Source organism: Echinococcus granulosus, assembly GCF_000524195.1.
Source record: "Echinococcus granulosus chromosome Unknown EG_S00005, whole genome shotgun sequence".
Taxonomy (NCBI): domain Eukaryota; kingdom Metazoa; phylum Platyhelminthes; class Cestoda; order Cyclophyllidea; family Taeniidae; genus Echinococcus; species Echinococcus granulosus.
This window is the reverse complement of record NW_020170385.1, coordinates 2,130,169-2,154,321: the sequence shown is the minus strand read 5'-3', so window position 1 is coordinate 2,154,321 and position 24,153 is coordinate 2,130,169. Positions and strand designations below refer to the sequence as shown.

The following is a 24,153-nucleotide window of genomic DNA, read 5'->3' as shown; positions in this document are numbered from 1 at the left end:
GGAGACCCATTATTCACGCTCCACACCTCTATTTTCTCCTCATGTGATATGGTTAGCATTATGAACTTTAGGCAGTTCACCTTCAGAATTGCGTAAACTGATGATGATTTTGACATACTCATGCGTTTCTCTTAATTCACTCAACAAACCAACACACTGCAATTGGTCGAGCACGCAGCTGCATACCATTGCTCCATGCATTCGTTCAAAGGTGTCATTTAGAGCACGACTGAACATGTCAGAAAATTTGTCTGACAATAAAGAAGTTAATTTTACAATTCCTAATTCGACAGTAGGTAGGAGCTTATTTATTATGGGAGAGAATAGTAAAAGCGCTGTTTAGATTAAAGAACGAAAGCTTTAGAAGACCAGCTGTTTTTAAAAGTACGACAAATAAACACCTAGATAACAAAATTAAACTTCGCTTACAATTAGTGGACAAAGTGATCATTCTGTAGTTTCGTTAAAACCCAGTTCATATGGACAGAAATAGGGTCGTGAGTGCAGATTCCTGGTGTTATAAGATAAGAATAAACGATCCTGTTCCAGTGCATTGGGACGAGTTCAGAGTGCTCGATGGTTGAACAAGAACAAATGTCCGAAAGCCAAAGGTGAAATTTAGGTGTCGAAATATCCCATATAACTGACGCTATCTCTACTCATTGCGCAATCAGTCAGAATTCTGTTCAGGGGCACGTGCCTCCAAGCCTGGAATCCAGATGGGCATTACGATGACGGCGTATAGCCGAATAAACATGTCTTAAAAATCTGTGACATGAATTACTCTTGTTAAATAAGGCTTTGAGGGCCCTTTAAAGAGTTAAATTTCGGTGTTCCACTATCGTTAATAATGGTCGTGAAGCATAAATTAAGTCCATTTTAGTCGGTTAATTATTTGGAGGATTCCCAGTCACCAAGTGTTTGTCACCAAGTTAAAAACCTGAAACTGTATTTTAATAGAAGAAAATATCTTTTCATTTGTTTGTCCATGTTTACTATAATAAATAAAGTGAATTGTTTATTTTGCGGCTTAAGTGAATTTGCTAGGCTCTTAGGTGATGTTTCAAGGCTTTATGTAATTTCTGCCCGGAGGTACCACTATGCGTTTCTCCGTTGATGTTTTTTAATGATTTGGAAACGTGATCTTTATTTTTGACTTAGATTTGTGTTGGACTTGAACGGCTGATTTCAATACTGCTTCGTGTCTTTAATGCCATTCGAGCACCACCAAAATATGCCTCCCTTAGGTTTGATCATGTCTCTTTTCCATTTTTTTAGTGTAGATGCATACATTTATTTGACACAATCTAGCCCTAATAGCAAGTGTTTTCAAAATGATATTATGCTAGTTGTCTTGTCTTTATGCAGGATCAATTTTGGTTGAAATAAAAACCTGTAAAACAATGACAACGAACACAAAGCAGTCAAAAATCGCCGAGCGGTTATCCATCTTAAACAGACGTCAGCTGGGTGTGTTGAGTCGCTTGTATTTTATGAAAACTAATCTCGCTGACTCTGATACTCGTCATCCTTTCTTGCCTGGTGGTGATAAGGCTTTTGACAGTGCTTGGAAGGTTCTTTTGAAGAAATTTCCGAGTCTTGATACCCGATCTACTTCCACCCTTAACATTTTTTGTAATCAGAAGGAAATTTTTAAGCAAACATCTCTCCTGTACTACAACTTTGTGGATGTTTTGGAGGTGCAGGATAATGTTTTAGACCTGTTGCAACGGATTAGTAATGCGGGAATTCGTCTTGAAATCACTCTTAATTCGGATTTAACACATCTGTACCTCGAACTTACATCAAACTACTTTGCAGTGATGTATTTCCTTACTCGGATTCCCGACCTCAAAGCTATTCTCACGCTCTTTAACTTCTTGTTCGAGCAAGCAAATGGCAAACCCGAGCCTAATTTTTCCAGAATGGCCGAGCGTTTCGCTGAACCCCCTGAGATACTTTTAAAGCGTCTCCTGGAGGAATTTAAACCCTATGCTCCTGTTCTCTCACTAGCTTTAGCTTCCTTGAACGACTTCTTTATCCGACGAACTGTACGTGCGCAGAATTGGCGGGATAGCCTTTTTCTTAACATTCTTGCGGAGCCGCGCAAGATCACCCACACGGCACTGAGTGATCAACTAGCCTGTGAACTGCTCTCATATGAGGTAATGGAGCGCTGGGTTGTGTTTGGCTTCTTGTTAGTTGGTCCGTCAACTTCCGGAGACGGTGATGACGCTTTCACTCGGATTCGTCTTGCACTCAGAAATAGCTATGTTGTCGTTCTTTTTCGAGATGAAGTTATTCACGTACATAGTTTGTTAATCACTTTCTTCGAATCCGTTTGGACAGGAAAATCATCCTCCAAACGCCTTTCTGACATTAAAGAGGCTATGTCTATCGCTTACTCACAGGCTCCTGGGGCTCATTCTGACAGAAGAGCCTATCTGCGTTCCTCCCTGCGACAAATTCATTCAGTTTTATCAGATCAACCTGGCCTTCTTGGCCCAAAAGCCTTCATTGTATTCTGGGGACTTTCCTATGCTGCTGATGAAATTCACTGGCTTCTCCGACATTCCAACAACATGCAACCAAAAAAGAATATTAACGTTGAGGAGTTTGCTGATGTTGCTCTGCCTGAGTTGCTATACTACATAGAGGATCTTCGTCACCTAGTTAGACGCTACACTCCTGTAATTCAACGCTTTCATATTCAAATGCTTCCACTGTATGACGCCCCTGGACTAGAAGAATACCTTTGTCCATCTATTAATTATCTTCCCATGGAAGAGGTTGATATTTTCAACGGAATGCTGACTCGACTTCGAGAGGTTGAAGACCTACTAACCTCTAGTGCTCCTCGTCATTGCGAATTTGCAAGTCTTCGGCTTGATTGGCTTCGTTTGCAAGCAATTCTTTCAGCAAAGGATTCTCCACTCCCATTGGCTAATTGCCGTCGTCTGGCAGAGCATCTTCACTCCACAACCTTCCATACCCGTTTAATAGACCAAATCGAAGATCTCCTTCGTCAAGTGTCTGACCTCTCGGTGTATTACTTTTACTGGAACAAGTTGGAGGAGGTTTTTAACCACAGCCTTGCCTACCCCTCTCAGTTACGCTATTCTGGCGTATTTCTCAGTTTACCTGCTAGTTTTGTGAACATTTGTCATGAGATGTGTCCAAAAGAACGCTTTATTATCGGCAGAACTGCAGGAAACTTGACCCGTCGATTTTGCCGAAAGTTAGTGGATGCACTGTGTACCGCCTTTTTCACTCGATTGGAGGAAGTGTGCACCTTGGCCGAACAACTGGCGCCCCAAAATAGTGTGCCTTGGCTTATCGAGGAAAAGCTGATGAAGAAGAAGGCCGCTGACACTAACGGAACCATAAAGAAAAACAAAACTGTATCTGGGTTCGGACAGCCAACTAACGTAATATTGATGCCCGGTATGGAGAGTTTTCGTCGCGATCGCGTCGATCAAACTATACATGACAAGACTCTCTTCACGCTTTCACAGCTTTGTTCTGCGCTCAATTTTCAAAAAGAGCTACATGCTTTTGAAGAAGTGTTCGATCCTCGGACAGTTCTTCAAACAGAACTTCAGATGCGTTTATTCGAATATCTTCGCCCTATTGTGAAAACCTAGTAGGTGCTCTTGTTTTTTATACGCTATGTTAGTTGACATAGGTGTTTAAGTTACTTTAATCTTTTACACTTTGTAAAAAGTTCTCCGAGAGACCTAAAGCACTTTGTACGCCCTAATGTCAGAAGTTATTTGTCGTTACTAATCCGTTACTCTGATTCATAGCTCTAATAGCTTTTTGGGCTATCCATTTCTTTTTGTAATTTAAATCAAGTGACTTAGTTTCACAACTTCTTTCGACTTGTTAACCATTTCCCATAGTGTGTTAGCTTTTAAAACGGTTGTTTCCGTCTTCTGGTCCTATAGTCCTGTGGATTCCTCCACTCAACCGCGTCCTAAGTATGTAATTTGTGTTGCTGCGTGTGTTATGAATTTATTACTCGATTATTTAAGCAATTTCTATATTTTTTTATGTAGCTGTTTGTATTACTAATTGTCAAGCCATTTGGTGTTAGTCTTCTAAATTTGGATTCCGTTTAGCCAATGGCTTTATCGTCAGGGTAATGTGGTTGTTGCTGCTACCCCAACGGTGTGAGTCATCAAGTCCACAAATATTTCCAACTCGATGGCTTTTGTGCGTTATGGCTGTTTTGTCTTGTTTTTTTTTCCATTTGTGTACCAAATAGAAAACGTGGATTTTTTGAACTAAATCATGGTACCTAGATTTCATTTTGCCACTCAGTCCATTGGCTGTCATTCATTTATCGAGTTACACTAGGCTCGGTGTTCAAAAATGGTATTTGCCCATTGTTTACTCTGCGTTCGATTTTACTTTTTCTTGTACAGTTCAAAAGCCGTGAATGGTCAGTGCTGCATCCTGGTGGAAATTAAGCATTTCAGCCTCAGCTAACGAAATACGGAGACATATTGCTATGGCTAAAAGCCACTTGTGTCCAGTTTTCGCAGCTCTTGAAGTAGGAGTTACGTGGATTTTCGGAGTCAAATCAATTATTGTCAAGTTGTCAAACTAATTTTCTTGGCGTTTACACCCACCATTAGGTGTATGCAAATCAGTTTTAGTATCTGTTTTGGCCTAATTTAGTCTAGTTTTAATTTAATCCAGTAATTACCGTTGGTCCATACATCCCTAATTGCGCATTAACTTCTACTGCTGATTCGGGTCGCAAATTATGTGCTTTGTTATTTTATGATAATCTATCCTCATGCTCAAGAGCATTAGTAATCTTTTATGGGATTTTGATTCAATTAATGTAAGAACAAATTCTAAATCAGCGATGATTTCTTATTTGAAACCCATTTTCTACGTTGTTTATCTCGAACGCACTGCTGCTTGTGCTTGTTTCCTCGATAACCAATCGGCAGCTGTAGACGCGACCCCAATTTTTATGCACCTGCGGTCTGGTCTCCTCACCACTGCGACTGAACGAATCAGCCATATTTAGGCGCAGACATGTGATTACTCACACTTGCAAGTAGGCTAGGGGCACTAAATGAAAAGCTCACCACCCACTACCTACTTATCAGTGAGTTCCAGCATCATCCAGCCGCAACGGACATTCACGCATCTTACCGCCTAGCTGGAAATACCTGTCGATTGACGTAGATTTCCCTTCGAATTCAGTGTATTTTAACGGTCTCCTAACCACATTTTCTGCGGTGCATTGACAGCTCTTGGTTTTTCCACCAATGCGAGGGTTGTCTAGGCCGATCTATTTGTTTGTCCCCGAATAATGCATTTTGACGTAATTCTACCTTTCCTTGACCGCACACTTCCAGCTGTCAAACGCCTCGTTTTCGGAAATAATTTCAGCTCTTTGTTCACGCCTTTATAACTCCGTTTTTCAAAGAGATGCGGAAATGTGGCGTTGTAGCAGCATCGGTGCTATCACGCGACGCCTCACACCAATCCCTCCCCTCTTTGTGACCCTCTTAGTAGGTCGACCCTGCACATTTGTCTTCGTACGGTCTTAGTGTTTAACTATGTATCGGGTCCGACCAGCGACGAATGCATGTTTCTTTGCATCGCCATAAAGCCCAACATTTCGCATACTATGCATTCAGCTTCCATTCGGTGAAAGGATAGATCTGCTGACTACCTTAACAAAATGAACTACCAATTTTATTAATAATATTTTGTGGTAATAACAGCCTTTATTTGAAATTTGCCTTTTCGACTAATTGTATGCACTTTGTTGCATGTTCATGGGGCACATCTTGAGCTTCTATGCACTTTTGTTTTGCTCTCTCTAAGACTAATTCCGCTTTATGTTGATTTTGGTAATGCGCTGCTGGGCCAACAGTTTTTTTTCTTTTGTGAGAATCAGGGTATTTAATCTTTTTTCACTTTCCAATCCAATAGTCTCGAGTGCTAGCAACACGAAAATCATGTGCTTTACGAGACACACACCTGTGGTTGCCATCCTGTCAACAATATACTCAACTGTTTATTTGTTCCTTCTATCGTCTTATCTTAAATAAGTGTCGGTCTTCTTTTTTTATTTCCTGTTTTTATTTTTCCTCTTTTTGTTGTTAAATATGCTCCCACAGTTCAATATGCATGTTTTATTCGTGTTTGCATCAGTTTATATATCAGGGTATTGTTTCGTAGACTACATGTATCGTTCTAGTATAGCGCATATACTTTTCACCTTCGAGTGCCAGCCTGGCTAATTGCCGCTTTTATGAATTCTATGCCCGGTATTTGAGAGATTTAAAGCTTTGTTAAACTGTTTGTTTCATTGCGGCATTAAAAAGCAGCTGAATGGTCGTTTTGTGTCTGCTTTTTGCTATTTGCATAAATCGGTTTTTTTGAAGAGATGCTAGTTTTCTATTAGTAACATTAGATGCTTTTGGGGAAACATTGTCCTTTACGTTTCAAGCATCATAAGTGGCGTTTCAAGCGGCTCGTTTTGGCTTTATCATCGCCTTAATACTAATTACACTATTCCCATGTTGCCTGCTTCCAGTCCCACGGGGCCAGCAGACAAGTCAGATGCGGAGCCTCATCGCCTGATTAGGCCTTCGGACATGCTTCGTCGAGCTCGGGCAGTCATGGAAGTCCTTATAGACCTCGAGGATTTGGTACGCATCGATGTGATTGCCGTTTTCAGCAACGTTTTTGAACAGCACACGCAGCCAAGTAGTGATACGTCAAAGGTGTGTTTTTGTATGCGCTATTGCTATCTGGTTAACCACGTTATTCATGCTCGATAACAAATTTATTAACTATCGGACTTTTTTTCTACCTATAGTCTGAGACACTCTGATCAAACACCAATTTACTAGCTGAATCTCTTTACCTGCTCTTTCATGCTGCATTCTTTAATTGTTGAGCTTTCGGTATTGCCCTGACTAATGGGAAACATTTCAGAAAGTGTGTAGACTTTATCCTGAAAGATCCATCCCATTCTCCTTATAGTGTATCCTTCGGGCACCTTCGTTCTGCTTTTTGAAGCTGTCATAAAGACGCTTTAATTCTCTTTTTTTATTGATAATAAAAATTATACACTTTCCTGGGCTTTGAAGTCCATTCGCTCCTATTAGATACTGCTTTGCTACGTCGAGTGTTTCTCATGTAATGGAAACAACAAATGATGCTATTTGTTGTCCGTAGACTAGCTTTTCGGAATGGTGATTTCCCTTGTAGAATGTATCTACCCTTACTACACACTACTCCGAGTGGTATGCGGATGATTTTATCCAACAGGCCTACTTGGGCCACTTTGTCTACTCACCCTTGCTAATGACTTTCGTCACGATGCCCTCTCCAGATTCTCCCCGATTCCGCGCTGAGGAATACTCGGATTTGAATGAACTCCGTGCTCTGGCCGAGCTAATTGGTAAGTTAAAATAATTTTACCAAACATTTTGTTGCTTTTGAGTACGCTCGTGTCTTGATCTCACTTTTACTTGTAGTTGTAATATAGTTTTGTCAATACTAGCCCCAATTTATTCAGGGTAACTGCCGGGTATGAATCTAACTGTGCTCACCTCATTAAATTAATTTATCCCAATTGTGGTTAAGAATTACCTTTTACCATATTCTTAAACGCTCACGCGGTTCCTCATTATTTCGTGGAAATGCGTTGCCTTTTCAAAACTTTAAGCAATGCACATTCGTTTAGGCTGATGGTTTTGCATGTAAGTTTCTAAACCAGTGTTTTTTGTCATTCCACTCGAGCTTAGATTATCAGGTTTTAGTAGAATACTAATTTAACTACCAACTTACTTGTTCCGTTTTATTGAAATGGATACCTTAAAACAGTCACGCGCTGGTCAAAATGGTAAAAATGGCTCTTTTGCTACTTGCAGCGTAAATAAACCATACAAATAGTGCTGTGTGGTTGAGCCTTTCTTACCTTCAATTATTTTCGGTTTTTTTTTAATATTAGGCATTAACTTGATCTGATCTCTTACTTGTGACGAGTTCGTGCATCTGATACTTGGAGACGTTTATGTGCTCAAAGCATGCTGTTTACCTTTCTTGTTCTCAGTCTTCGTAGTTTGTTGATCAAACGCTTTTATCGTGTGTGTTCAGATGGTTTTAGTGGGTACGCAAGAACTATGCGTTTTTTGTTTTGGCGATTATTTTTACCAGTCTACTATTGAACATTCTTTTAATTTGTTATACCGTGCTAGTTTTATTTGCGGTGTCAATTCGTGTGATCGCTGGGTTCGGTATCTAAGCCAGCATATCCACGGCCATTGATTGTTTAGCTTGGGGCTGAACATAGTTGGACTCAAGTTTTTTACTACTTTGCGCGTCAGTTTACGCTGTCAGTTCGTGCTTTGTTAAACTTCAGTTATATGCTACTTCCTTGTCCACCCTTGTGGTGCCTGTCAGATTTTGATTTGCATAGTTCCAAAATCAAGCATTTGTAAAATGACGAATAGGGCAATGAATCGTCTTGAAATCCATGGGTGGATTGGTACTTTAGCAGCGTAGTCACCTCTCTAACTTTTTTTCGTTGCGTCTAGGTCCCGTGGGGATGAAATATCTGGATAGTCGAATCATGGATCAGATCGGCTCGCGAGTGGATGAGGTAAAGAAACTGGTTATCTTAAATCGTCCTTTGCTGGAGGAATTGCGTGGAGCATTTGACGATCCAGTAAAGACCCGAAAACTTGCCGCCCAGTTGCAAAGAGTGGATATGCTGCTCTCATATCTACGGGAAATTGGGATTGGATTGGCGTTTCTCTCTCTCTGCCGCGGAGCCCTGGGCGATGTGATTCGGGTGAGCTATGTGCCGAAACTCCTTATGACTAGCTTGTGTTACCTGTTATGCGTTAAATGGCTCCTAGCAAGGCTGATTAGTGGACTATTATTAGACTTGTTTTCCCTTATGTTTGGAGGTACTCCGTTCACAGGATTTCCTCTTGTGATTCCGATACCTGGTGCTATTGATGTCCAGTTCTATGGCACTTTGTTATTTCACTCCCCAAAATCCTCTCACTAAGTAGTCTTTTAGTAAGTAGCAAATAGGTCAATCGCCCTACTTTAACGGGCGTCACTGCTACACCTTAGGCGCGTGCTCCTTTCCTCGTGGAGACAGCGAAGAGCATTCGCACACACATGCGTCGCCAGGGGAAGGGCAAGCTCCTTCCGCCAGCAATTTTCGAGACCGAGGCGGAGGAAGAGGGGGAAGTGAGAACAAGCACAGGTACGGGGAACGGTGGCGGCGCGGAACACGTTGTGCGTCTGCTGGAGGCGCAGTTGCTAACAAGCAACCTCTGCGCAGCCATGGGTATCTCCTGTGATGGACTGGACGCAGGACTCTGCGATCTTCTTCGACTTACTCAGCGCTCGTCCTCAAGCTGGAATGGTGGCGCTAGCTCTACTGCACCCACTGCCGAACCCCCACTCAACCTTCAGTACCATATTGCTTGCTTATTCATTGTCTTCGTGGCCAACGCTTTGCCACAGTTGGCCCGAGTCAGCGGATGCGCCTACCAGGTCAACTTGGCCGCCAACGAGGGCAACACGCACTGCATCGCCTACGCAGTCACCACCCTTATGGTAAGGTTTAGGAAGCTTGTGTGTATGTGCTTTTATGTCTTCATTGCCCCTTGCTCTTTTGTGTCGGAGATTACTGTTTTGTCGCTTAACTTCATCAATGTCATACATGTGTGTTAATGTTTCTTAGATATGTATGTTCTCAGTCCTAAGTCCTGGGGACTTGGAGGAGCGTTCGACAGAATTTTTGGCTCTGGCATCCTCCAATCTACTTCGTCTCGGCCTTGAAACGAATTCTTCCCTTGTCTCCGCTGCAGAAATCAGCGGTGCTGGTGACAACACCGCTTCATCGCGTCACACTAACAACCCCAACTGCGTGTCTAGCGAGAATCGCGATTCGGTGTATCTTCTTTTCGATGAGATAGTTCGTCTTTCCCCCGTTCTGACTGCCAATCTTCAGGAGGCCTGCTTCCCCTGCGCCCTCATCCGCAGTGCCTACAACCATCTGGCAAATGCAAATTCGCGCCTCCAATATCACCATGCGAACTCGAGGTCAAACACTGCAGTGCTGCACCACCACCATCATCATAATTCTGAGGTGTCACAATATCATCCCTAATACTTTCCGATTATTGAGTCTACGCGCACGATTTATTACGGTGAATTATGGACAAATTCCACTTAATTTGCACCTTCTAAATGAGATCCTGATTCTCCTCCGATGTGGCTTCTCCACATCATTCATTTTGCTGTATATGCACTTCTCCCATTCTGACAATGGGATGGTAAGGTGTTTCTCGAGTTGGACTATTCCTGCGCTTGGTTGCGCTGTGAGATTCTACCGCTTAGTGAGCTGATTTGGTTACTGGCTTGTGTCACGCCGTCCATCGTGGTCGAGACCGTCGGGGCACTAATTGTGTTATTCTATTTCTGAGGGGTGAATTCCCGTAGATACTACCTCGCTCCCCAGACATGCACGCTGGGGGGCACATTCCTGGTGTTGGAACCGCCCACGGTCACCAAGGCCTAGAAGGTGGGTTTTTAGATAAATGCAATCCTCAGTTGGGAATGGTTTTGGACGTTCTCTAGTAAGCTTTGAAGGGACGTGCGGCATCCCGAGAACTCCCCAAAGACGAGAGAAGAAATAATACTAGGGGGAAATATGCTTTCAGCGCGTAGAAGGTATTGGGGCTACGGGCATGGTTCAGAGTCAAGCCAGCCCAGCGGGATACGATGGCCAAGACAGTGACTACCAAAACCGACAGTTAAACAAATATCCAACGAGTTCCACAAATTTTTGAAGCGACAATCAATTCTGTTAGTGTTGCATAGCAGCAATAATTGCTTTAACTTCAATTTTATGTTAACAAGCGAAATATTAGTGTCGCATCAATTCGCACTATGCTATAAAAATTGGTTCTATAAAGGCAATAAATTAAAGCTTCAATTTTAGTGGTCAATTCCTTCCGAGCTCTAATGCCAATGAATGTCTTCTTTTGCTGAAAACAAAAATATTCATTTGCTTATACTCGCACATCATAAGTCAATCAAAAGCATAAGCCGCCTACTTAGAAGCATCACGATAAGTGATACGTTAGAAGTGTGACATTTTGCACCGACTTGTAAGGTATAGCAATTATTTTACAAAAAAACGATTGTTATACTGCCGATTTTAATGTAAATAAACTTAAAACATGCACTGATTGGCTCTTCTTCTAAGATGTCTTTTACGTTTATCTGAAAATTGTCACATTGGTGTTGATATTCTGTTTACTACTTTGTCAAACATAAATTTACTTTGGCTGGACAGATCTTAGGTTTGATTATAGCGTATTGCATAATAGTTTTAAGTAACTGCAGATAGAGCAGCATTTTTCCACTTAATGGCACGTGCACTAAGAAAGTGGCAGTAATAAAACCAAGTTGCTTGATTTTTGATAGCCTGCATGGTGATATTTTGAGGCATCAGTGAGACGTCATGGAATTAACTCTATTTAAACCAGTATACGTCACTCCCGCCATGTCAATTACAAGAAAGCTTGGTGCGCAACACAACAACGTTATCGATAATGTAGATATTCCTTCGCCACCTATGACATCCTTGAGCTTTACCCCTGTTGAACACCTAAATAATGCTGATTATTGTGTTTGTCAAGACTCGATAATACCCTCTGCGCATCCTTCAGCAGCTCTCCCTGCATTTATGCCAAAATTTATTTCAACCAAAGTAATTAAGCTGCAACCGAGCAGAACAGTCTCAGTGGAAGAAGATAATGAAACCGAAAATGTGTATATTGCTCGACCTTATAAGCAACTGATGGCGCATCAATGTTGTGAGTCATCATCAACTATTCCATGGATGCGTTCTACGGCTATGGATGATAGTTTTGAAACTGAACCTTTACAGACACAGACAACAATTCAAACAAGTTTTCCCGAAAACCAATTAATAGAAAGCTCTTGCGGCTGCTTCTCTGGCTCCAAAGTTTTAGAACTTTTAAATGACACTTACAAAGTTGATTTGGTGCATAAATCATGCGATGGCGAACAACATAAATATCGTGTTTTTAAATCTGCCAGTGATTATTACTTAAATGTTCCGCATTCCAATGAAAAAAACTCAAACAAAGTAAATTCATTACTAAAAATGGAAAGGCCTCAATTCTTTAGCGATTGTCCTTTCTCCCTCCTTCCTCTTGGCACGCAGTCAACCTCGTTTCTACAGTCTTCTCTTCATGAATCGTATTCGTCCGGTGATGGGGACCCTATCGCGCTTATCTCTCCAACTCAAAGCTCTGCCTGTACACTGCACACTAAATCTAATCAAAATCCCCGTTTTCAGTTTAGTTCTTCCCGACCGGTCAGTGAGTGCAATTTAACTTCCCAAACAATGTCCGAATATACTGTCGTATCGATTGCAAAGGGCCGATCTATGCTGGATCGTGTCAGTGGCACCGGTAGAACAGAATCAATTATTGCACATAAAGCGAGAAAGAAAGATCGTGTGGCACCCAGAGATTGCATGCATGAAGTGCTTTATCTCAAAGCCAGCAGTTCACATAGCTGGCTGCCGTGTTCATGTTCAGATTTTAACGCAAAAAGGCTAATATGCTCTATGCTGTATACCGCTGGATCAATAGTTGGACGATTTCCCGTGTCGTTTATTAAACATCAGCAAATTTACGATGTTCACGCAGAGTTTGCTGTAGCCAAATCTTTACTCCATGTCGATGATGCTCTCAACCCAACCCTTATTTCAAAGTCTTTTATTTTCTTAGAAGCAGACTTGTGGCGTCAAAGAGGTGTCGATGAACATAATCCGATTTTACCGATATCCTTTTTGGTGGAATCCAATGTTACAGTCGGTGAGATTGAAGTTTTTAACCACCACAGACATCGTCCTACTCATGAAACAAGACTTCTCTATCGCTTGTCAAAAGATAATGTTAAATTTACTAAGAAACACCTCTCAAACATCTGTTCTGCTCAAGCATGGCCAAGTATTTCATCTGCGTTGACTTCCTCGATGTCACCAATATTTACACATTCTTTAAATGTAAAGGTAGATGAAAGTTCGATTCATTGCCTAGAATCATCCCCAAGTCACAGAAAGCATGAGTTTAGAAATTCAAATAAAGGGGAAGAAAACACTTCACCGCTTATCCAAAAGTTACTTCCCAAAACTGCGACATCTTCACCATTAAAGGAAATTTCATGCGATACTATTGAATCGGGTGCAAATACATCCCATATTAATTTGAACACATTTGGATCAAGCCAAAACTATTATGGTAGAAGCTGTTCAAAACGAGAGTCTTGTTTCGATCAAGAAATGGTTACGCAAAATAAAGAAATCATTCCCTCAAAAGCCACTGTTGGTAAAAATATCACCTTTAATCCAGATCTTACGCATTCTTATCTAGTAGCGCGGTCAAATCAACTAAACTACAATTCACCTACATCAAACATTGCATCTACTTTGCCAAAAGCTGAAAGAGAATTTCAGATAAGCAGTTGCTCAAAAGAGAAGATAAGTAAGGAGTATTTGAATACCCTTCCTGGATGTAATTTGGAGGAGCAGGTTACCAAAATTGATACTCCTGTAATAGACATCAAAATCGTCCCAAAAATCCCTAATCAGGATGAACCGATCAAGTTAAATGTTATTAAGGGTACAACGAGTTACCGACAACTGGTAAATTTCATCGCTACCAGAACAACTAATGTGCAAAATCAGAGGCCCAAGTCGGTTTTGTCTGAAAAGTTGATGGCTTCAATGGAAAAATCTATGCTTCCACAGATGGGAATTTATTCCAATTTTAATGACTATGAATCGACCGATTCGAGCATACTTATACCCGAAGGCCATCCTGCTGGGTGGAATGCTGATGATGAGAAAAATGACATTTATCTAAGCTGGACCTCCGTACAAAAAACACGTAGAGACAAGGTATGCAATGTCACTGATAATTTTCTACTGGAGAATTTTTTACATTATTTTCTAGTCTTTCAACTAGTCTACTGATTGCGAAAGAGTTACTCAATTTATGATTGTGAAATCGCTAAAATTTACCCGAAATTTGGAATGCGGCATCAATTTTTAGCCTTTTAAACAATTGTTCGAAATGGATTCTCCTTCGGATTCAGAAAAACTCAATTATTCTTTTCAATATATGAGGAAATTGTCTGATCAGAAACCTGAACGAGATCATCCTACAGCATACTCAAAAGTGGAGACTTCTACCCTCCAAAGGTAATTCTTGGATTGCTGTTCATCCGCTTTGCTGTAGCATTTTACCATATTTCCTTTTTACCCTCAGCTAAAGAGCTCCCACCAAAAAGAATGCTTTAAAAAATAAATTTTGCATTTTGTAATATAGGGTCTTTAACAGTAGTCAACGTTTTTGGGGATCAGAATTTGTTGTCTTGAGGATTGATGGCATCTGCTTGGTCACAAGATTGGCATAATCTGACTGCTTACTGTCAAATATACGTACTCAAACAAACGTATCATATAACTCCCTCGCCGATTTGAGCGCCGCCATCGGTGCTTCCCTTTAAGGCTTGACTCCACTTCATTCTAGAGGGGTTTATCGGTTAGCTTGTAGATTTCACCTTCGTAGCTAACTTGCGGTGTTCCTTTACAAGGACATTTTATTATGATGAATCGTGACTAGTTGTGCACGAATCTGAGCGTTGCACTCCAAAAAATTTGCCGGTGAGACGACCTTTGTTGCCAGAGATGCGTCTTTGCTCCAAGGATGGTGGAACTTGTGATATTCTTGGAGAAGTCTATTGAGTTACACTAGGTCTCCTTTTCGGTAAAGATTTTAGGCCGACTGCGCTTGTTGTAATATCGTTTGTCTAGTATACGATAGCCATGGGTGTTCACGCGCAAGAGTGAAAAATCGTCGCATTTCTTCCATTGGTCGTAGCACGTATTCTGGAGCCTTGTGAGTCAACATTTTCACTTTTGGTAAAATGTTGTTAATTGGTACTACCAATTCAAGGTCGATGGGGATTTGAAATGACTTGTTGATGGGTGTATGGACCGCAGCCCTATCCGCAAAGGAACATCAGCTTAGGTAAAAACCCTAATCCTGCGGCTGAATGGACTTAGTGAAAGCCTTAAATAGTCTAATTAATGTGCATCTCGTTCGTTCTACTTGTCTATTACCCTGTGGGTGACCAAGTATTGTTCGTATATCTCAGATCTCAAAAAAATTTTATAGTTCTGAAAGAAAGTAGAATTAAATTTAGCACCTTGATCGCCATGCGCTGCTTCGAGAATTCCCGTGTTAACAACTCTACTTCTTTAAGAAATCAGAAACGATTGTCTCAGTATCTTATATCTTTAGGGGTCCCGTTCCAGACACTTTCGTGAAATATTTTATAATTACAAGTATATGCCGGATCCCTCTCGCTGCAGTCCGTGAAGGACCCACAATACCAGTGTCTACTCTCTCCTACGGGAACCCTATAGGCATAGACTTTAATAATGCAATCTCTGTGTGGTGATATCTTTTAAATCTGCTACAAGTACCGCAGGTTCGGCAGAAACCACCTACACCTTGGGTAATTAAAAGCCGCTAGTGCCCCTTGCTCGAGGTAGCTAGTATCTTCATTTTTCCTGTATGACACAATCATTTATTTAAAACTTCGCCAGTTTGTAGCACCAATAATTTTGGAAATACTGAGTTCTTAGATGCTCCGATCTGATCTTTTTACTATTAAGAATGCATTCCTTGGGGACAATTTCGACAACTCCTCCCAAATACGCCTGGCTGCTGTACCTGTTAGTGGCATCCTTTTGCTGTTGGCTTGTAAGAGGATGGAAGAAACTTCTCATAAGACGGGCTCGTATCAAGATCAGTGCTTCGTGTATTTTTCCATTATTGGTTAGTATGTTCGCTCAAGAAGATGATGTTCACGGAAACGCCACTAATTTTCACGAGGTTTGGCCTGCAATTTAATGCATCTGTACTACTGTGTGCATTGCCTTTTTTATACTGTACTGTGAAATCGTACTGCTGCAATTCCTCGTGCCAATGCGTCACCCAACAATCTATCTCTTTCATTGTTCTCAGTCAGACCAGTGACTGATGACCGTTTCATACTATGACAATTATGAAAATAGAGAGAAGTTCATGTTGGGTTACATTATTGTGCCTCATCAATTCAAAAAGTAATGACGTGCTCCCAGCCTTTGCCGCCCTTTTGTAACTATGCACCAAATAGGTGTAGCACTAGCGACCAAAACGAATAACGAAGCGTCTGAAACTTGATACTGCTAGAATGGTGCGGAGTAGAGCATTCGTTTCAATTCAGTAAACTGCGTGTTGTAGAAATTGTTATTCCTTTAGGTTCAGTTTCAAACCTACTCCTTGTTTGCAATCTAAAACCAATTTCAAGTTGGGATTATGCGCATCAATGTTTCTACTGGCAATACGCGTGTCGTCTAGGCATCTTATGAAGCGTTTTAAGATCAGCAAAATTAGTGCCTTTTGTATCTGAAGTTGGGAAGTAGCCACTACATTTTATATTCCGAAAAATATCGCCTGAAATCATAAAGCCCGTTGGATGCTGTGCAAGTCAACTTTACTTCATCCGTTCCTGCCATCCTCACTTGCCAATATCTCAGCATGAAGAACCGCTTTCTTTCACATGAGGGCTCTAATGGATCATTTATGCAGGGTGAGGGAAAGTAATCCTCCCTTGTTATCGAGCTTAGCTTTCTGATGTCTACTTCTATTTCTCATCAGAACAAATAGTGAGGCTCATGGTGACTTGGAAGACTTTATGACCTTAGCTTTAAGCATTTCGTAAATTTAACGGTTTACTCTTAGCATAAAGTGCGATTTGCATCCTAATGGCATCCAGATCGATCTAGTCTCGCCAATTTTTATCGTAGGTTTCTCAGTTAAAGGCTTTGTCATTAAAGAATATTTATGTACTTAACCAGCAACCTTCAAAGTTCTTCCTCCTTGCTGTCTGTGACTTTTGTAAGCTGTGAATGAGGTTCGTCTAATTTATATAGGTATTTTTGTGGTTCGAATAGGGTACTACAGATATCATCAACACTTCTTCGGTGACGGAAAAGTCACCATAGCCACACTGACCTGGTAAGCAGAGAAGTTGCATTTTGCAAAATTTAGAAAAGCGCACGTAGAAAACTGATCCGAAGAATTATATTTAAAATTATCTCTGCGTATGGTAACTCGCAATAACTTTATACCTTCTCCTGTCATTCATCTCATTCTGACAATCGTACCCTTTTAGACAGTGAAACATTTCCAACCTTTTTGTAAGAGAACACGGAAGGTCCAATATCTGCTACTGATCTCCCTTCGCCGGGGTCAGGGAATTTGTTTGAATGTCTTTGTGATTTATTTGGCGTTTGCAGATATGAATGGGCGGTACACGTAGGACCTCGGTTAAATGGTGTTGCACTTGATTTAACGTTTCTGTTGCAACGCGATGTCGTTGCAAACCTAAAATCACTGAGAGAGTTAATGTCTTTACTCCGAATTTCGTTATCCATAATGTCTGCGTCAACAACGTTTCTAAATTTGACGTTCCACCGTCCCTCGGCTCCTGTTGAAAGCAATTAGCGAAAAACGCACTTTGCTTGTTCTTACACATTCCTTGCATAATCCTCATCTTTCCCTTTCATTGTGTGGTCACAATCTGTTGCAACATTCCTCAAAGCCAACATACTAAGTAATCCCGACTTTCACGGCGGTGGAAAAGACCCTGGGCAAGTGCATGCCACATTTGTTGTGTTTTTTGTCATTGGGAGTAGAACTTGAGGTTGAATCTGGCTTACTCTAACCATTTCTCATCGTCCGTGTCTGCAGTGGAGGAAAGAAGGTTCACCAACGCTGCCAGCAGTACAGTATTTTTGTCACTTTTCCCTTCGATCTCTGGTTTCAGAGCCCTTACTCGAGAAGAATCGTTAGAGAAAAACATCTTGCTTTGTGTAGCTAGTGGGCTTTAAAATAATCAGTTTCACGGGCATCAAATTTTGTCCCCTTGAACATTGATGGCGTCTGCTCAGTCACGAGTGTGGTGTAATCTGGCTGCTTATCACCAAAGGTGTATACCCAATCAGCTATGCAGTACATAAATGCCACTAATTTTTTTTTAGTAATCGCGACCTTGATTTTCAAAACCCGAAAGGCTCTTTTAATCGGACGGCATTGGAAGAGGTATTTAATTTGAAATCCGTTCAATGGAGACCAACCAATGTTTTCTTAGGGAACTCTGGGCTTAAAAAATAGGTTAGTACTTGCGTCCCGCGTATCTCACAAAAATGCAGTGACTTGGGCCTCAGAAATGTGAGTCGTTTAATCTCACAGCTTCAAATTTGCCTATCTATTGGTCAAATTGGACCATGTTGCCGAAACAAAATGTTTATCAGATGTAATACCAATTAAAATTGGGGTTTGTTATTTGCTTTTAAACTAGTACACATGCCTCAGACTCCAATAAAGGTGGAGCGAAAAAAGAAGATAAAAGGCTTCAGCATGCAAAGGACGAAGGAGAGGTAGATGGAGAGGGAGAAGCTGATGAGGAAGCCGAAGTGAGGACGCTTCGTAGTGGAAATTGTCCCATCGTCCCAGATCATCCTAATGTTACGAAAAATGAAGCAGAAAAGGAGCCCTTTATATGGAAGTGCCAAAATGATATTAGAGAAAATGCAGTTTTTGAAGCTGATATAAGTGCTCTGACTGAACAGGATTTACTTAAAAACAGGAAAACTGATAAGCCATCAAAAAAGCAAGGGCCTTCCTCGTTGATATCAGCAACCGGACGCAGGTCCTGTCTGGTCTCAAGGTGCTTCTCATAACTCCTAGCTAAGTTTACAGGAGTATTTGGGTGTCAGGCCCCCTATTTCATCAATTGATTTTATTAAAGAGAACAAACTGTAAAGTGCTACTGGTATTTATTTTTACAAGCAAAAGCACATTTTTTTAGGCTACTCTAATCCAGAAGTAATTGAATAATATATTTTCCTTCAATTACGGCAGTATATTTGGGAAGCATTTGAAGATGTCCATATTTATTTCCTTTAGAATGAATTAATCATTTAATAAATAATAGTAAGTGTGTCCAATCGCTCAACTGAGAATTCACTTTAAAGAATTTGACTATCTCAAGCAATCTAATATATTTGCCATGTCATTGTATAGTTTTCTAAATCGGTTGTGGTAATGTACGTAGTGTTTACAGTAAGTAAGTAACGCAGTCCATGTGGCTGGCATTTCCCAGTATCCAGCATGTTTAGGACGGTTTGTACCCCTTTCCTATGGGATGGTAATTGTGGGTAAGTTGAGAAGCATTAATTATTCGGACGTTTGAGTTTCAGGTTTTTTGCAAATAAAAGTTCACTTTATATAGAGGTCAAAATATTTAAAATATTTTTTCTAGAGCTTTTCCTTTTGCAACCAGTGTGCTTCATCCCTGTTTCGAAGTAAATCAAGTCTTATATAATGTCAAGTTATATTAAATTGTTCCGAAATCGTTTAGTACACCAGGAGAGGTGACTACGCAAACGGAGTTTTTGATGCGGAGTGACTATAGGAGTCCCGAAATGAATGATGTCACCACTCTCAGAGAGGATGAGTTCCGAAGTCTTATGAAGAAGTACAGGGACTTACGGCGTGAGGTATTTACAGAGTAATCTGTATTAGTTTTTCCTAACATAGCCTAGGCGACACTGTTGATGTTTTCGTAAAGTAACACACAAGCCTACTCAATCATTCAATTTGGTTAATGTTACCGACCCGGACTTATTCTATAGTTTTCCAATGATCACAACAAATCAAATATGTATTCATGACAATTTTGAACAACAGCGTACACATTCAGTCTACTTTGCCCAAAATTTTATTTTTTCTCGTAAAAGCTAATGAAATCTCTGCAAAAAGGACATGTATGCATATTTCCCTATGCTGACTCCCACGTGAGCCAGCCATTGCAAAAATTTTGTTTTGAACCACTCTTTATCCGTTTGGTGTATAATTCGGTGACTTCTAACTCGATAAATATGCTTGTAAAATCCCTCTTTAGTTGAAACTGTTAGGGTTTTTATTTAATAATTTGTGTAAGTACTTGCATCCGTGTTTATTAAAAGCTTAAAAAGAGGTCCCCGTATAAGTCTGATGTCGATGAGAATGGAGTCTTCGAAATGAACTCCTCCTCTACTACAACAAGTACAACCGAATCAGCATGTGTCAGCACCTCGCATCGGCAAAGTTATGGCCATTTTCGTATTCGGAGTCTTCCAAAGAACTGTAGACGGGCAAAGGGACATTCATTAAGGAACGGTAAAAAATCCTCCAAAATAGAATCTTTGACTCAGCAGAGACGTCAACGACATGGCCGTCGTAAGGATGATCATGGGAGTTCAACCTCCAGAGATAACTCGAACCCATGTCGCTCTTACAAGTATAGGTATGCTTCGACTACGAGCATATTCAAGATCAGCCTCAGAAAACAATTTTATCTATGTTGACATGCACTCACGGAAGGCACTGAACTTAATTAGGATTTTACTCAAAATCAGTGATGGCAAAAAATGCTTTAATATAAATATTAACAAAAGTATAACGCAAGTGAAGCTTTTGAATTGTTATCTGCAAATGAATAGTGCAAGAAACTTCGTTGATGCGAATCACCCTTCAGCACAAAGTGCCGTTATTATCATAATAATGTTTTGTTTGAACAGAATGAAACATGATCTGCGTTTTTAATATTAATATTATACTTTTGTAGCATAAAGGTTACCAAATTCTGTGCACATCATGCCCGCCACCATTTAATTAAACTGCTACTTGTCAAAGCCTCAAACTGCTTTGCAATTGCAAATTTACAATATTTCAGTATTATTTATTTAGACATTGGTTGCCAATATCCCAATATGCTGGTTATCCGCCTCCTCCGCAGCCCTATCCAAGCTATGCCTATCCTTCCTTCCCATATTATCCGCCTCCTCCGCCACCACCAGCTCTCCCACACCCTAATTACATGGCGCCACCGCCAATGCTAATTGACCCCTGGACTTGCAGACACTGTTGCACATCGAGACGCTATCGACGACACAAATCTCGGAATTCCAGCATGCGGCATCAGAGACCCACAACTCGCAAACACAAATTAAAAAAAGAACTGAGAAAATGCAAAGAAGTTGAAATCAGTGCCAATCAGAGCCGAGAGAGAAATGTGCTGCACAATGAAGATAGTAGTTAGTTATCAAAAATGAACACTTTTAAATAGTCCAAGGGTTCTTATTTAGTGTATTGCTCGAAGAAAATTAAAAGTATATAAGTCCAGTGATGTATACGATTTTGAATATACGGTTAGCCATAAAAATCTTTAATTTGTATATTGGCTAGCTCTAAGCATCCGAACTTCAAAAGCTTTCCTCGGACCTCCGGTGACAGCATGCTATCAGACAACCAGCAACGCACCACTATCACACCCTCCTCAGATCGCCACACCAACCGTTTCCGATACATCTATGCAGCCTCCACAAAGCTCTCTCCCTCGTCCACTCTCGCCCCTACATCAGTCAAACAATGTACCACGGGGAATTTACACTCTGCCCGAAGCAGGTGGACCCTCCTTCAATCCTTTTAAGGGTCACAGCCTCCCAAACGAACCATCAGGTCTCGTTGAAACACGACTGGCTACCGTGTCGCCACCGACAAAGACCGATCCATCACCCTCAGCCGCATTCTCCGGTGCCGTGTATGGCGCAAGCAAAATCCATTCCATTCACGATAATCAGTCAAGATCAACAGCTTCAGCTCAAATGCCTTTGTCCTCTGCATCAATAGTCAGTTTCGACGTACATCTATAGCTTGTTTCTAATCATACCTTCCTCACTGAAAAATGATATTCATTTTATGAATCCGTGACGCAGTCGCTTTGAAAATGCGACTTTATTCACTTAGCAAGCATTCTATAATGCCATGTTACAAAACTTTCCGAGGCGTGGGCTTAGTAACAAGGTAAAATTGTGGGTCATTGCTAGAATCATTAGCTTCTTGCGATATCTTTATTTGGAGTTTCACAGATGGCTTAACCAATAATTATCGCAGAACATGCCAATCGAGAACAGCATTATGGCGACCAATAGATTAAGCAGGAGTAGATAAGATTAAAAAGATGTTCATAAAATTTCAATAAGGCTTCTCTGAAAATTGTGAGATGAGCATGATTTTATATGATCTTGAACCAAAGCTTGTTCTATTCTGGATCTCGAGCTCATTGCTGCCTCCACCACTTCCAGTGCTGCAGTCAGCAATGCTTCATGAGAATCAAAAATAAATACCCCTTCTGTTTTATCGGTACAGCGACAAGGAGTGGATTCTGGAAAATTCCTACAAATACAGGAGCTAAATGCTACTGGCAGTTTTTTTAGAGGGATTACATGGTCCTCAGGTAATTTGCCTAAAAGATTGATGTAGAACCACAGATTTGGTTATGGAAGGCCATTTTTAGCCGAAAGTCCAGTTTACTTACGTTATTGCAAAAATAACTGAATGTAGACCTTCAAGGAGAATCGAAGAGGAAATAAAACATTTAATTCAGGCAAATGTTATGCATTATTTTACTAGAGTTTTTTAAAAAAGAACAAATTCTAATATCAGCATTTGTAGTCCTGCCTTATACAAGTAAAAAGGGAAAAGTTATTAAACAATGATCTACTGCTACCTTACGCCCTCTCATATTCAAAATGAGACTAGTCTTTATTTTGAAACGAATTGATGATTAGTACAAGCAAAGTATAAGTACAGTTTATGTGCTTTATGTACTCATGGTTCTCCCTTTCTGTAGCCAAAAAACCCAGGTGTTCAATCTCAAACTGTTCAGGGACCTTCACAACCGCCTAATCGCCGTGCTGTGTATCAAAATGCACCACCACGACAGCCGCTAAGTGATGTCATGGCTCCAAGTCCAGGTGAGCCGAATCCTAGCTGTGCCGCCCCTCGACCCCTTCCCCCAAAGCCCGGAGCCAAGGTTGACGGCCCCCAGGTGACCTCGACTGGTGATAAATATGGTCTCTTTCGGATGCCCACATCTGAGGCGGAATATATTAGCTGCGAAAAACGCTTTGACTGGTTGCAATCAGAAAAGACACACTTAGAAAATTCATTGAACAAGCTGACTATGGAGAGCGCCAGTGGAGCTAGTGGAAGGAAACATCCTTTAGGATCCAAGACATCAATGGAAGAGGTACCTTTTCTGCAACCGTGCTACTTACATATGCGCCATTTACTTATGACTTCATGTAAATGAGACAGAATAGCTCTCCCAGTTATAACTCTGCAATTAATAAGTTCAATATCATAAGAAAACTTCGTCAAACTTTTCTTTTAATTTTAGTCCCGTGTTTCTAACGCACTTTGTCAAATTGGTCGCGAAATGTCAGCTTTACGTTTGGTGATGAAAAAATATACCAATGAAAGAAAAAAGGGCTTATTATTGAAGACCGCAACGTTTTAAGGGTTGTATTGTTGGTTCTGTGACTTGTATACAATTATTTTAGAACCTGAATAAAAAGACAACCGACAAACACTGAATTTATGCGCATTCGTAGAGGGGGAAGGCGTGCAAGACTTGGCGATTTCAAAATCAATGAAATATGAATAAATTAAAGTGAATATGGAGCCCAAGCATGCAAGTTTTCTGAAGATAGGCGAGAGCGGTTCATCCGTACGTGAGCAGATCTCGCACGGTACCGCGCTGACGATCCGCAAAACACCGCGCCTCCGCAGAGACGAGCCGTCGAGGTGGTAGTGGCAACGGCCGTTCCGGTTCGTCGGAACCAGAATCACCGAGAATGCACTTTATTTGGTCGTTCGGAAGATGTGCCTGCCGTCTCAGTGGAGGTTCGGTGAGGTCGCTGTGTGTTATTAAGGCACGAAGTGCATTTCCACGGGCCTTTTCCTGATTCTGGATAGCTTCTTCAGAACTCACCGCCTTCAGCTTAAAGTTCGGGAATGTCTCCATTAAAGTAGCATTCTAGTTAGGAGTCTAAAGGTACTCTATGTCAAATGCCTGTTAGTACCATTTACTATCACTTCCAAT

The 24,153-nt window shown here is 40.9% G+C and overlaps 2 protein-coding genes across 2 annotated transcripts; both read left to right on the top strand. All coding sequences in view use genetic code 11, as the record gives it.

The window, feature by feature from the left end:
- Positions 1-1,493: 1,493 nt before the first annotated feature.
- On the top strand, positions 1,494-10,174 carry EGR_01492 (Nck-associated protein; the record flags this gene model as incomplete). The annotated part of the gene is made up of 6 exons (XM_024490741.1): positions 1,494-3,643; positions 6,569-6,758; positions 7,249-7,441; positions 8,580-8,836; positions 9,127-9,618; positions 9,746-10,174. 6 exons carry the CDS (start codon positions 1,494-1,496, stop codon positions 10,172-10,174), a joined length of 3,711 nt encoding a protein of 1,236 aa, XP_024355065.1.
- Positions 10,175-19,648: 9,474 nt separating this feature from the next.
- On the top strand, positions 19,649-23,644 carry EGR_01491 (hypothetical protein; the record flags this gene model as incomplete). The annotated part of the gene is made up of 6 exons (XM_024490740.1): positions 19,649-19,723; positions 20,192-20,511; positions 20,955-21,301; positions 21,453-21,895; positions 22,900-23,298; positions 23,612-23,644. 6 exons carry the CDS (start codon positions 19,649-19,651, stop codon positions 23,642-23,644), a joined length of 1,617 nt encoding a protein of 538 aa, XP_024355064.1.
- Between the last annotated feature and the right edge of the window lie 509 nt (positions 23,645-24,153).